This window comes from Eurytemora carolleeae, unplaced genomic scaffold (assembly GCF_000591075.1).
Source record: "Eurytemora carolleeae unplaced genomic scaffold, Eaff_2.0 scaffold219, whole genome shotgun sequence".
In the NCBI taxonomy this organism is placed as follows: Eukaryota; Metazoa; Arthropoda; class Copepoda; order Calanoida; family Temoridae; genus Eurytemora; species Eurytemora carolleeae.
Genome location: NW_019396115.1, coordinates 83606 through 99087, shown reverse-complemented (window position 1 = coordinate 99087; position 15482 = coordinate 83606). Strand labels below are relative to the sequence as shown.

At 31.5% G+C, this 15482-nt stretch overlaps 1 protein-coding gene across 1 annotated transcript; it reads left to right on the top strand.

The window, feature by feature from the left end:
- Positions 1-1534: 1534 nt before the first annotated feature.
- On the top strand, positions 1535-10199 carry LOC111695377 (uncharacterized). The gene is made up of 9 exons (XM_023464696.1): positions 1535-1558; positions 3797-3845; positions 4268-4296; positions 6089-6141; positions 6515-6589; positions 7092-7166; positions 8217-8297; positions 9336-9455; positions 9677-10199. The coding sequence occupies exons 4-9, from the start codon at positions 6139-6141 to the stop codon at positions 9686-9688; spliced, it is 366 nt and encodes a 121-aa protein (XP_023320464.1). The 5' UTR covers positions 1535-1558; positions 3797-3845; positions 4268-4296; positions 6089-6138; the 3' UTR covers positions 9689-10199.
- Positions 10200-15482: the final 5283 nt, after the last annotated feature.

Genomic DNA, 15482 nt, shown 5'->3' with positions numbered 1-15482 from the left:
ATACATATCACAATTCAGAGATGCTGGTCTTTGAACTCTAAATTTTACGATGGTTCGAGAGGTATAAAAACAATGATGAAGTAAATCAAATGTAGATGAGGTGTCCCGAAAATTTCACGAAAAATAAAAATCGTTATATTTTTTATCAAATTCCACTTTGAAACAGCTGTTGAGAAGAACAAAAAAGGTTTAAAGTTCAATGCATCCAAATCAATTTGCTTTATCAAACGATGGAACACAATAAAGTGTGCAAAGTAGGGCCAAAGACATAATTTTCTTTTCATCGTTATGTTGATTTTCTTTTTCTTTACAAATTTGTTCGCAGATTTCTCTGTATTCTTCAAATGTCGTCTTTTCAATAAAAATTGCAGGACATAATATATTCCTTTTACAGACCAATTCTCAAAATCATCCCTTCAAAATGGACAATCTATGAGGATTTTAAAGATTGAATTTGCACTCTTGCTTGACAAATATGCACCATAAAAACGTCTGATAGGGTTTTAATGAATCCTAAAAAATACTCTACTGTATTACATTCTCAGTTGAACTACCATACATTGACGGTCACTCCCTTTTAAACAACTATAAAGTAAATCAACTGTAGTTAGGTGTTACAAGAATTTCACGAAAAAAAAATATGCTCATCATACTACCAAAATTCGTAACTTTAGTTTAACAGTCCAAGTAAATTCAACAAATTATAAAATAACCTACAAAAAAAAGTTAAAACCAAAAGCCACACAAACATCGGCCAATGAGAGATTGCTGAAATACGAGCAGGCCTGAGTCAAACATAATTATTCGGTTAAAAAGGAAATGCTCACATTTACGCACAAAGGGGGGCTTTCTGAATTTTTAGAGATTTCTCTCTGATTTGTTGGATGCAGGCCTGGTTTGAAATATCGTTTTTGAATCAAAAACCAAAATGAGTGAGGAAAATAATTATAAGAACATATATAAAGAATATGTTTAACATTTAAAGTCAAAAATAAGATTTATTTGCAACAGAATATGCGTTGAGAAAAATAAGCACTGCAGTATGATATTATATAAGAAAAAGTGATGAAAAAATGCGCAAAAATGAGGGAGAAAAATTTATTTTCCCTCATTTAGGTTTTTGATTGAAAAACAAGATCTCAATTCAGGCCTGATGCAAAGATATCAGAGAGAATTCTCTCTAAAAACGAAGTCAGAATAGTGCCTTTATGAAGATAGTTTATTAATGATGTTCTTTTTTATTTCGTCATCTTCTTATAATAGCATGTCTAATAATGAGAAATAATTAACTCTAATTCCTTCCATCTTCAACTTATCTGAAAAGCTCTTTATATGGAATAATATTAAGTTCATTCTGCACACAATTCAAAAGTAAAGGGGTAATCACAAGTTACATTAAAAACAAACATTTTTTCTGTCCGCCATTAATTATCATTGCATAAAGTTTTTTATCTCAAAAATGAATGAGGATTAAAAATATTCATTACTATATAAATATTTTTCGATGGTTGTAATCATTCAATTCCCTGAACGATGTTGTGCTGGAAGGTTGGTCCAGGTAAAGAACAGAGTTCAAAACTTAGTTTTAAATATCGCTGATCTCAAACGACTGGAATTGATATCCACAGCAGTCTTTTGATTTAAAGCAATCAAATGACGATTTCTCGATCTTCCTAGGTCAAACCCATAGATAAAAATAGATTGCGCATAAGACGACATTTTTCATCTTGAAAGATGTAAATTACAGAGATGTTTAAAGATATTCCTATTTTATAGATTAACTAGGTCGGTTGTGAACATTGGGTGTGCTTATGTCATTGAGTACTTGATGGTGTACACTGTACATGAGTTCTGTAGAGAGAAATTTATGTTAGTTTAGTCCATCTCATGTCCTTCTTCAGTTCTCGTCAATGTGATATATTGCTCAGTGAAATATTGTTGTTCAAATAGTTCCATTACCGGAGTTATTTTACACTCTATTATGAAATCCATTAAAACACCAAACCACCCCACTTATCATTAAAGTTCACTTTGACCCCTAGAAGTATGAGTTCGTGGACTGTACAATTCTTGGTGATTTTGCGTACATAAGCTATCTATATTTATTTATTTATCTATGGTCAAACCTTTTGGATATCTAGCAGGAAGTAACTGTATCCGTTGCTTTCGGACGGGATTGATATTATAGGAGTGCCGACCTTAGGTTTACACTGTGTCAGTCATAGATTAATAACATTACAGATAGAACACTACCTGTCGTCCTTTCAAGATTTTGGGGGGTTTTCGTTCACAATAACCCTGATGCAAAAGCCAAAAGGAATTACGCTCATGCCGCGTTGAATTACAAGATAGAGAAAGATAATCTAGTTTTCTATCTGTATTGTTATTTATCTATGGTGTCACCTAAGAACGATTGATATCGAAAACTTAACAAACGTAGATTCTCAGTTAACGACATCATACCTTCGAAAATTAAGATAAGTTTGAAATAAATTTTGTTTCTAAAAAAACTAACTCTTGACTTTGCCTTTAAAAGGAGTGTTCGCGAAAAATGAAAGGGGGTATAGGCTTAATGCGATAAAAAGGCGTTTTTGATCGCTACTAATCTTACTTCTATCTGTTAAGGAAAAATTGTTAAAAACGCAGCGCCCATACAAATTCGGAAAGATGCAATATTCCACTCGGATCGCAAACAAATCAATTTAATTCCAAACAAATCATTCAGACATTACAAACAATCATAGAGAATAGAATATATAGAGAGGAATTAAAAGAATCTCTCGGTATGAATTTTTTCAGTCCCTTTCAGCCTGAAAGGGAGTTCAAAGTGTACAAATCATGTAAATGTTCACAAATTATATGAAGTAGAGTACATTAATACAGTATGTTCCCTAGACTACCCATTTTAATTTTAAATTTTTTAAACTGTTAAATAAACTTTATAATGAATTAGGTGAATAAAAACATCATTTGATTTATAGTTTTAACGGCAAATCATCGTTTGTAAAGTGGAAGGCATAGAGTCTATGTGAAATGATCATTGGTCAATTATGAAACCAGCCTATTTCATAATTTGGTTTTCTTTTAACAATAATTTTAGATTTTCTATAAAATGATATTCCAGGGCCCAACAGGTTATATAGCATAAATATGTGAAGTACACCTGCAGTATGGAAACAGTACAACAAAATGGCCGTTTTACACTTTTTGCTAGTTAATTCCTCTCTATATATTCTATTATCTATGCAAACAACAGTCATTGGTTATTTTTCGACGCATTCATATATAAATAATATTTCATAATATTTTTTATTTTATTTTTTAAATTAATTTTCGCTGGCGCTGGATTTTCGAACATTCCTGGAAAATATGAAAATGTCGTCTTCATTGTCAAAAATCCTCGAAATAGGAAAAATGTAACTCTCAGATCATGAAAAATATAAAATATTATGAAATATCAACTATTTAAGAATGCGTCGATAAATGTCGATGACTATTGTTTGTGATATCTGAATGATTTGTTGGGAATTAAATAGATTTTTTTACGATCCGAGTTAAATGTTGCATCTTTCTGAATTTGTATGAACACTACGTTCTTTGAGTGTGAGTCGTTTTTAACAATTTTCTCCTTATAGACGCAACAGATAGAAGTAAGATTAGTAGCGATCAAAAGCGCTTTTTATCGCATTAAGCCTATACCCCCTTTCATTTTTCGCGAACACTCCCTTTCAGTTAAAAAATTTTTGTTTTGTTAAACATCGTTTTGTTTAAATAGATTAAAAAAAAATATTTTTAGTCATTTGGGTAGGATTCATTGCTGGGTTCTCGGCTAGTGCTTGGACAGAGTAAGACAATTTAAATTATAATTCATTTCCATTTAGATTGAACCTTTTTTCATTTTCAAACATAACTTAGCCAAAATAAAATAATATTTATAAGGACAGTAAGCATAATTGCTTACGTGTTCCTCCATAAAAAAGATGACAATGCTCGAATCAAACGGTACCCTTAAAAGCTTGAATTCTGAAGTTTAAATAAGTTATCAATGTTTAAAAAGTGACTTGAGCATGTCTACTGCAGGAAAACATACAGGAATTATCCGAATCAACAACTTTTAACCCTAGAAAAACGAGACAGCTTAGTCTTTCACATATTTACAAAGGTTTCAAAGGTACCGTTGTTAATCGGGTATGGCCATCTTTGCATGGAGGGTTACTTAGAACTACGCTCAGTTACAGTTCCTTCGAATAATCATCAATTTATCCAGGGCAGACCGTAGCCTAGTTCAGAATCCAGGTACCACAAAATTATCAGAAAAATAAAGTTTTCTAATATTTGGCTGGGAGGTTATAAGGTTTACTAATATTTGGCTGGGAGGTTATACAGTTTTCTAATATTTGGCTAGGAGGTTATAAAGTTTTCTAATATTTGGCAGGGAGGTTATAAAGTTTTCTAATATTTGGCTATGAGGTTATAAAGTTTTCTAATATTTGGCTGGGAGTGGGAGGTTATAAAGTTTTCTAATATTTGGCTGGGAGGTTATATAGTTTTCTAGTCATTACAATAAAAGTAAGGACAAATTTGAAATGTTGCAAACTAAACAGATTTTTGTTAAGCTCAGTTAAAAATAATATTGAAATTTTGATTTGAAAATGTTTACGTTGCCCTCTCTGAGTGATAAACCATAATTTTCTTAATGATTTACAGAACGCAAATTAAATTTTTTTTCTGTTTTTTTTGCAAGGTGAATAATTTTTAAGAATGATTTTAATTGAAAACATTGACATACAATTGTTGATCGAATTTTTTCCTCAAAGCGTAATCATCTTCTTGAAAACTTTGTTCAAAATTTTTGATAGAATTATTTTTTCACAAGGAAAACATCTTGTTTGTGATTAAATTTGTAGAAAATCGTATTTTCATCTTTTGAGAACTATTTAACGGTGAATTGGTTTCTGAGAACTCTTTATTCAAAATAAAATTTGAATGTAAAATATGTCAAATTTGTTATCTGTCAAATGTCGCATCTTTCATGTGTCATATATCTGAAAAAATGTTGAATCTGTCAAGTATCGAATATGTCAAATGTTGCATGTATAAAAAAATGCGACAAATGACATATGTGTAATTTTATTGATAAGAATAATCAACCATTTCACTGATGAAAAAAGTAACAGACAAGACATTTAAAACATACGAAATCAATTCTCGCAAAAAAATATGGTTTTCTTAATTTATAGAATGCAAATAAATTTTTTATTTCAAATTTAAATTCAAATGTAAAATAAGTCAAATGTCGCATCTGTCAAATGTTGTTTCTGTAAACTGACGCATGTCAAATGTTGCGCCTGTCAAATGTTGTATCTGTCAAGTAACGCATGTCAAATGTCGCGTCTGTCAAATGTCACATCTGTAAAATGACGCATGTCAAATGTCGCATTTGTAAAATGACGCATGTCAAATGTCGCACCGGTCAAAATTTGAACCTGTCAAATGTTTCATTTGTCAAACGTTGCATCTGTAAAATGTCGTAACTGTCAAATGGCGCATCTGTCAAAATTCTCATCTGTCAAATGTCTTAACTGTCAAATGTAGCAAATGTCAAAATTTTAATTTGTCAAAAAAAATTAACCGAATTTTCTCTTCAGAACGTCATCATCTTCATGAAAACTTTACTTAAATGTTTCATCGATTTTTTAATCAAAAGAAAAACTTCAAATTTGTTATTTTTTCAATAGAAAATTGTATTTTCATTGTAAACTTAATATTTTGTAGCATAAACGTGATATTTTACACCAGAAAAGTTATTATTCTGCATTGATCATTTGACAAATGAGACATTTGACTAATACGTCATATGACATATGCGTAATTTTATTGATAAAACTGATGTTCTATATATGCAGGGCCAGTGTGGCCCTAAAAATAGGGATTAGGGGGTTTCAGCCTATCTATTCGCGTAAAAAGACTCAAAAATGTGCACATAGGTGTACAATAAAGATTTAGGGATTAGATAGAATATTTGAGTTTGTTGCGAAGACTCAATTTTTTATGACTTATCATTTCAAGGGCCTCTATAATTGTTTAGGTCTAGAGCCCTTGGTATTTAATGGACCTCACTACCACTTTATTCCAAACATGGTAATTAATCCTTAAAAAAATGTTGAATCTCCCTTCCAAAGGTTCTGCACCCTTCTCTGAAAAATCTTTAAAAAATAAATCAAAGTAAAAGTTTCCATTACGGTTTTAAAAATAAAGGTGCTTTTGTAATTTTATTCATGAAATATTGACTCCTTCTGAAGATATTTTTAATTTAAGTTAACGTAAAAATAAACAATTATGTATTGCAGTCTGTATGCAATGCCTTACGGTTTTGCTGGTTTATACTTATATTCCATACATATTTTACAGAGGCGCACAAGGGAGAGGGCACTAAAGATTAAAAAGATGAATGTTCAGGGCTAAAACTTTGGCAAATGGTTAAAATGACAATTCTTAAATATTTTCAATGAAGGAAGATGATATTTCTATGGAGAAAAGAATGCATGTGTCTGCTTTGTGGAGACTTGTAAAGAGTCTACAACGTAAGGTAATTGAAAAATAAAAAATTCCATTCACAAAATGAAATTGTGGTAGGGGGCACCCCCTCCTCTGAATTTTTTGTTCATGTCAAAATATCTTGAAATTTTTTAGAAAGCGTACAAAATATTTTTACAAAATCTCGTTAAGTAAAAGTTAGTGCAATACATTATAAATCATTCAGGTTTCAAGGAATCTTGACTATGCTATATTTCAATTAAAATAAAAGAAATATCCTAATATTTCATTAGTTTAAAGGTTAAACTCTTAAATAAGAACAGGAGGAGAAACGTCTCGCTTCATTACTTCATATGAAATCTCTTGACTTATGGATTTTCATGTTTTGGAGTTCACGTAAATATTTTCATGTTTTGAATATCTGGATTTGCCGTTTTAGTTTTCATAATTAAAGGGAGTGTTCGTGAAAAATAAAAAGGGGTATCTCCATCGAATATTTTTCTATGTAAGTCTAAACCCCATTTTATTTTCGCGAACACTCCCTTTAAACCTAGAATGATGACCAAGAACCAGCGATGGTGGATCCTGTTATACGGGAGTTGATGAACTGTATGAAAAATAAACCAAAGGCGAGAAAAAATGTTAATTTTAATCGTTTTTTTCTTTGCTAAGGGGAAGACTCATAAATTTGAAATTAGGGTTACTAAAACTTCTAAATAAGTACTTTACTTGTCTATCTGTTTGTATTCAATAAACGTAGAAACGGCTGAACCGATCAAGCTCAAAAATGTTGAGGCAAGAAAGGGTTATGGATACTTAAAGATTTGTCTCCAAATGATTAAAAAAATAATAATAATAATAGATTAATTAATTAAATTATTTTGATAATACAAAAATGATGTACGTTTGTGTGTTCAAATGGACTGTTTGCGTAATTTCAAGTGTCCTTTGATTGGTAGAGTGACGTGTCCGATTCACAACAGTACTCTTTAAACATTTTACTTGACCAAGGTTGTTGGACTTTTCCTAATTTTTTAATTATTAAACACTTTGTTTGCAACCTAATTTCTACTTCGAAGTGGCAGAAAACAAATATTTTCTTTCGAATTCTTGAGAACCGCGTTTGACGTAAAATAGTCGCTAAGGAATTGAGTTTTTGCCACAAATCCCAATTTTCTAATACCTAAATCTCAATAACCAGATGATGCAAACCTTTCATATTTCAAACTTACATTGTTTGATCCACCTTAAATCATAGTTTGAAATATCTACGGTCTACGACATTTGGTCTTAAAGAAATTGGGATTTAAAAATTCGAGTTTGCGGCAAAGACTCAATTCCTTTTAATGTTTATGCAGCGTGCACCGGGTTTTACAGGAATTTCAGCAGCGTTCAAACACATGTACACATCTAGATCTATAAGCTTAGTGAACAGACATAAGTTTTAAAGGGTTTCGTTGTAAATCCGTCATTGCTCTCTTTCATGGAGGGTCACTTGAAATTAATCTGACAGTCCCTTCAATTAAAGGATATTCTATTGTTCAACATATGATTAAAAGATGTTTGAAATATCAAGGAAATTACATAATGAGCACTGAGCAAAAAAGGATTATTTGAATTCGTAATAACAAAAATGTACGTATTTTCTATGTATATCTAACAAATTCCTCTGTTTATAGAATGTGAGTAACCTGAATGTTTCTAAACGAATATATTTACCAGCATTCCTCAAGGAACTGGAAGTATTGAAGAGAAGAGCGGTAAAATCTTTATTTTTAGTCATAGACTATACAGATAGAACATAAAACGTCGTCGGTCTTCTGTTATTATTAAGGATAGGACAATTTATTGGCAAGACGGTTATTGCGCTACACAGTTCACAATTACTATGAAAAAATGTCAAATTTATTAGAATTTTGCATCAGATTTTATATAAAGCAAAAAACACCATGAATTTGCTGTCCTAGTTTTTTAATCTCTGTTTTCTAACTGTCTGATGGTCCTAATGTCGTGAAGCATGCAAAGTGCAGTGGTCGCACCTTATCAAATTGCACTGCAAAGTATTAAATCTTTAAGTTAAATACTGCTAAATTGATGGAATTACTTTGCATCATTCTCTATTAGGATTCTGTTGACAGCTAGGCTCGGTCTCTAGGTTTAAACAAGTATTGAGGAAATTATTTTTTGCGGTATATTTATTTATCACTCGGTGATTTCTTCAAATATGCTCTCTGTTCTCTGTTCTCTGTTTTCTGTTCTCTGTTCTCTGTTCTCTGTTCTCTGTTCTCTGTTCTGTGTTTACCGTTCTCTGTTCTCTATTCTTTGTTTTCTGTTCTCTGTTCTCTGTTCTCTGTTCTCTGTTCTCTGTTCTCTGTTCTCTGTTCTCTGTTCACTGTTCACTGTTCTCTGTTCTCTGTTCTCTGTTCTCTGTTCTCTGTTCTTTGTTCTTTGTTCTCTGTTCTCTGTTCTCAATATTTGTTCTGAATTATAGCTCTTTTTTTCTGTTTGTCTTATCTGCTCCAAAGATACAACACAATTACGAATTAAAAAAACGTTTATTTTGCAGCAAAAGTCGTATGGCTGCCAAATAAATGATAAAAATTGCTGTGATCCAACTTAATTGCTGCCAAATAAGTGAATTTGTTATGGACATAAGCGGTTTTCCGTTCTTTGTTAATTAATATCATTTTTTTTATTTTTCTATGGCTTCTGTACGTTCAGAATTTGCCAGTGCTGCATTAATATACTCATTGTAAATTTTAAGTTCTGATAAAATATTTGAAAATTTTTTATTTCAGGAATTAAAACAGCAGATGCAGGAGCTTGCACACGTCTTCAGACCTTACGATTATTCTTCATCCCAATCGGATTCTGAGTACGAAGACTATTTCAGATATATGCGATTTAAAATTTTTAGGGTAAACTTAAAGCAATAAATACGCTTTTTTGTCCTGCTCGAATAAGAGATCTTTTCAATGAAAGGCTTATTATTTTTAAATTCATAGTTGACAAAAATAAATAACAATTTTTATAAAAACTTTATTATATTTTTGAATGAAATTACTCAAGGAGGGCGGGGGGAGTTTGAGTTTGAATTTTAGCCAAATGTTTTCATTTTGTTTAAAATATTTTATTTCAGACGTATCTATAGAATATAAGGAGATGCCAATTGAAGAAAATCAGAAGACAAATTTAACCTATATGTCATTTTTTTAATGTACTACTACTATCTCACTATTTCAAACTTAAAGGTTATAAACCCAAGAAAAGTAGAATAGGGAAGCTTTTAGCAGTTCAAAAACAGTAAGTCAAAGTAACTTCTTTACTTTTTATTCCTTGGGTTTTAATCTTGTAAGCAATTAACACATTTCCAAAGAGGCTGGAAATATTACAGTGGTATCTTATAAAAGTTAATGAAATGATTGACGTCTTCTTTCTTTCTTTTGTAACTAAAAAATAAAATTGTTTAATGTCGTTATCTCTTGAAATTTGACATATATTAGTTGTGCCAGTTGCCAGTTCAACAAAATCCTGAGCGATATTTCTCAGAAAGACGAAATATTTTCCATGTTTTTTGCAGACCACTGTACGTAACATATTCAATGTTTGTATCTAAACATATCTGTTATATTTAAGAGGCTGGAAATATATTATACTTTATTGCAAAACTCTATTTGTTTATGTTTAAATTTTTTGAAAAGACAGAGTGGGTGAAAAGAAAGTGTGGTTACAGGTTAGCGGCGTCTATTTCTAAAAAACTTATGAACCTCTTACGCACGTTTTTTTGCAATATTTTGAAATACTGTTTTGTATTTTGAAACTCACACTGCATCACAAAGAAATCCGCGATAATAAAGTATTAAAGGGACAGTAAAGGAAAAATGAAAGGGGGTATAGGCTGAAAGCTAATCACTTTAGCTCTTGATTGCGACTCATGAAAGTTTTATCTGATGTTCCTGTCTCGAGAAACTGATATAAAACTGTGTTAAAATTATACGAAAATTCATATATGTAAAATTTTGAAAATCTGAAACTTAAATCACGTGACCAGAAATACCACCAATGGCAGAGCAGTATACTGGTCACGTGTCTCCGCCTGTATCACGTGACCACTTTACTGCACTGCCATTGGTGGAATTTCTGGTCAAGTAATACGGACGTAAAAATAATATTATGAATCAAATCTGTTGAAAATAGAAACAACAAATATAAAAGTAAACCTAAATTACAATTAGCTTTCTCTGGGATATCATCGTTTTCAGATTGGTTGCTTATTTGCTGAATATGATCTGTTTAAGCCTACTACTTTTATACAAAATTGTACATATATTAATTTTCGTATAGATTTTACACAGTTTTGTATCAATTTCTCGAGACAGGAACATCAGATATGACTTTCATGGGTCGCGATCAAGAGCTAAAGTGATTAGTTTTCAGCCTATACCCCCTTTCATTTTTCCTTTACTGTCCCTTTAATACTAAAATTTAATCAAAATCGGTTTGAACAATTTATTTATAAGAATTCCTCGTTGATCGGTTGATCATAAAAATAAAACAGTATTAATAACTCAAACGGTTAAACTAAAACTAAATTGCAGAATTTTCTATTAAATATTTCCACGAGGCCAATTTTTATGAAATTTTAGGTTTAGATAGAAATTAGCAATTAAAAACATTTCTATTTTCCCAGCAAAAATAATTTGAATACAATAAAAATGTTAATTAATTACGGGGGGAAATGACAATTTTAAACCTTTTTTGACTGACACTGATAGATAGAAACTCAAGTTCAATAGTCTAACAGACTAACGGTTATTCTTATTATTTTTCCCTCATCTTTACTTTCTACTACAGGTCTAAACTTTTTATCTTGTTAATTTATGAAGAAAAAGGCTTTAGAGTAAAGGTATAGGGTGGCAATGGATGTTTAATTTCTCAAAACCAGCACATTGAAAACAAATTAGAACACTAACTTTAATAGCTAGGCAATTTTTTAAAAATGTAAAAAAAGGTCGGAAAATGTTAAAGATAAATTTTAGTTTTTGACAAATTTTAAGATGTTTTTATTTTCATTCTTTGAGAGCTTTTCAAAATGTAACAAAAAGTCGGACTATTTTAGCTTTTTTAAAAAATGGATCGGTCTTTTTACCGTCCGGTACCCTCCCCTGTCATTTCGAAGAAAAAAAATTGCAAAAAACTTTAAATTACTATTTCTTAGATGTAAAAAAAGTTAGGCGATAGTGTCAAAATCCTTCAGGGTGGAAAAATACAAAAATACTCGTCAGCTTTTTTTTTGAGTTTCCAGTTTCAGACAAAAGTTCCAATCTCAAGTAATCTTTTCAAAGATTGAATAAAAAGATTTTAGATTATATTTTGCAGAGGACAAGGATTAGGAATTAGAAAAACCGTGGAGATTTCTGCTGAATTCATGGATTTTAGATTTTAGAAAATTTATTGAAAATGTTATCTAAATAAATGGTAATGTAGGGTTTTTTCTTCCTCTCATTTTTACCAGGATTTATGTCATTCTTCACTTTTGAACAGTGTTTAACCATTACATATAGATTTATTTGGGAGTAATGCTTTTTTTATATTTTAGAATGCAAGACTCAAATAAACCTTATTGGATGGATTTTATTCATAGGATGTATGTAAACATATATTCTTAAGGAAACATGATTTGAGTTGAAAGTCATTTTTCTGTTACCCCAAAAATACTAAAATTTGTTAATCTATTAAATTTGGTTTTTAATAGGTTGGAAATGACTTGAAAGGGAATTATTACTTACTTTTAACTTGAGCCTAAAAGTCGTCTTTCTATTTAAGAGTTTTCTGGCTCTCACTGTAGATAAATCGATATTACAATTTACAAACTATAAATTATAAAAGTTCATGTCTGAAATTTTAGATATGTACACAATCAGGTTGCAAAGATATAAGCGTAAAACTTGTTGAGTTTGATGCGAGTAATCAGTTCGAAAAACATCTAACTGTAATTCTCCAATCTAACTTGATGAACTAATCTAAGAATATCGTTAACTGTCGCCCTAGGGTCTGTTGTATGGTGTGAATGGGTAGATAGCATTTGAGCAGCTAAGCTTGAATATGTGAGAGTGTGCGACTGTCCGTTTGTCAGTGTGTGCGGGTGTGTGTAAGCTGCTATCCCCAGTGACTTGAACGCAAGAGTTGAAAGATACCACAGTAGCGTAACTTACAGCGTCAAGACAACACGGGATGCAGTGCGTAAAATTAAGTGATTTTTTTTCTCAAGAAATTACATGACTTTTTATTTAGATTAACGGTAGTTCTAAATATGTTTTTTCTAATACATTATCAATGATAATGCAAGAGGAAAATTTAGATTTTTTGTTGATATTTCTAAAAAATATTAAATTAAGTAAAATTAAAAAGATAGTTTTATGATGAATATATATAAATACACGGATAATGCCCCTAGGGCACGGAACCATATGACATGGTATTTACTCTATTCAATATTCATAGATTAATTCAACACAGGCTCTTAATAGATTCATCGTGCTGCAGCTTTTATGTTCTTTTACAGACTTCCTTTTCAAACTAGATGTTATAGCTGAGGGGGGGGNGGGGGGGTATTCTTGTTCATAAATGTACAACAAATATATAATTGTTCATTACTTGTAGTGGGGTCCAAAAAACTGAAAAATAAGAGGACAAAATTTCAAATCAAATAGTTTAAAATTCAGCTTGTTAAGTGACAAATGTCTGTGCAAAGTGCAAACTGCACACTGCACAAAAGCTGTGTGTTTATTGGAGTATTTAAATCAAAATCTGACCTCCTGAACAACACCAACTGTCATCTCCCCATTCTACAACTTTATGAGATACACTGTAATTAACCAGTTTCTTTTCCAAATGGGGCCTATTATTTTTTGGTTAAATTTTCATCTCCTTTTTCGCGCTCTGTCCCATTACTCTGCTTCTCTTTATTTTACTTCGTTTTTTTACTGTCCTCCTTACTCCATGTCATCCTTTTTCTTTTCAAACTTTTATTTATTTATCTAAATCTTCGAAAATGATTAATTTTTCTTTTTCAAATTCTACTTTTCAATCCTATTAGCTGAGAAATAAGTGCAGCGTAAACTAAAACACGTTAAAATTAAATGTCAAGGAAAGAAGAGAGGGGGTGGATGGAGGGGGGAGGGAGGGGAAAGGGAAGGGAGGGGGAGAGGGTGGATGGAAGGGAGGGAGGGGAGGGGAGGGAGATGATTGAGAGACGAAGGGGAGGCCGGTGAGAAGTTAATGATTGAAACAAGTCTTTTTCTCGCTATCAGTCAACTATTGTATTTTTGAAAGACAAATCTTTTTTAAGTTTTTACATTTTAAATTTGTATTTCATTCTTAGTGTAAAGAATGATTTTAGGGCATCACCTTATTCTAACTCATTATCTTGAGATATTTGAGAGTTTTGACCTTTTAAACTTGATCGATATCATTTTCCTGTTTTAAATAGGGTACATTAACCCTATCCTATACTGATGGTGTTGTTCAGCGGTTTGTTTGTATAAACAGGGTCACCCATAAAGGATAAGACAAATAATGACGACATTAAAATCTTTAAAATAACGATCTGATGATTGAATTTAGTCCTGAAGGCCTTTAATTTTATTTCTTTTATTTATGATTTGACCATACAAGAACAAGTTAAAGGGACTATAAGCGTAATTTCAAGTGTAAAGATTATTACAACAGTCTCTTTGAAACATTTATTTGATCAATAATGTAAAAGATATTGAAGTTTTTCTAGGTTTAAAAGTATTTAATTTAGATAATTTCGATCTGTCTTCCTGCAGTAGAAATGCGCTCTTTTGAAGAGCAACCACAATTGAAAATAGATCAGTTTTCCAAATAAAAGTATTGATATCAATTTATGCTTAATCATACGAAGTTTTTAGCTTTACGGTTGTGATTAAGCATCGCCATTTTTTCACTAAAGTTCACTTGAAATTACGCCTACCTTTAACAAATCCATGGAAACTTTAACGCAAGCAAATATTGAAGAAAAGTCCTTCAATCATCTTTGAAGTCTCATCCTTTGTGGGTAACCGTGTATAGATATACATATATATACAACATATGTATGTACTTTACACAATTATAATGTATACTCATTCTTAAATCGCACTTAACTTAATTCGCTACTGATTAACAGTTCTGAACAACTCAATTAATTACTTACTTCTCTTTTAAGCTTTTAGGATAAACTTTTTTTAGATATCTAATTTTTTTCAACTAAATTAGTTAATAGTTCTCCCTTCTCCCACTTCTTCATCTTATTTAGTCTACATAAGGAAGTTCTTCGCTCATATATATATAATTATATGTTAGCTATAGCTTGCCAAACGGCTGTGCCAAATTGGCTTACATTTTTGAGCTCAGGGGTACACCTGGGGTAACATAGGCTTAATTTTTTTATTTCAAAAAAATTCGATTGTTCTTATTCTTGTTTATTGTACCTCTATCAATTTAACTATCTAAATCAACATTGTTCTTTAAACAAGTCATTCATGTTAAACAAACTTAAATTCAAAGTCACACTTCCCATTACACTTTTTAACCTCCACCTATCGCCCCCCCCCCATTCCTGTATCTTCAAAAATTTTTTTTGCGAAGCGTCTTTTCTTGTTATCGCTCCAATGTAATAGAGTTGTTCAACTATCTGTTCCTAGTTCAACTACTTTCCGCCTTTTATCTATTTGGACCTTTGTGAAATAATTTCAGATTAAATTAAAAAATCTTAAGTTCCTACCATTGGCCTTTTTAAAACCTCCGGACCCACCTCCCCTCTTATCCCGACCCCCCCCCCCTCTTCTCCCGACCCACCTCCCCTCTTCTCCCGACCCAGCTCCCCTCTTCGACCGACCCCCCTCTCACTGAAACCCGTTTAATGCAACTTTAAAACTAAA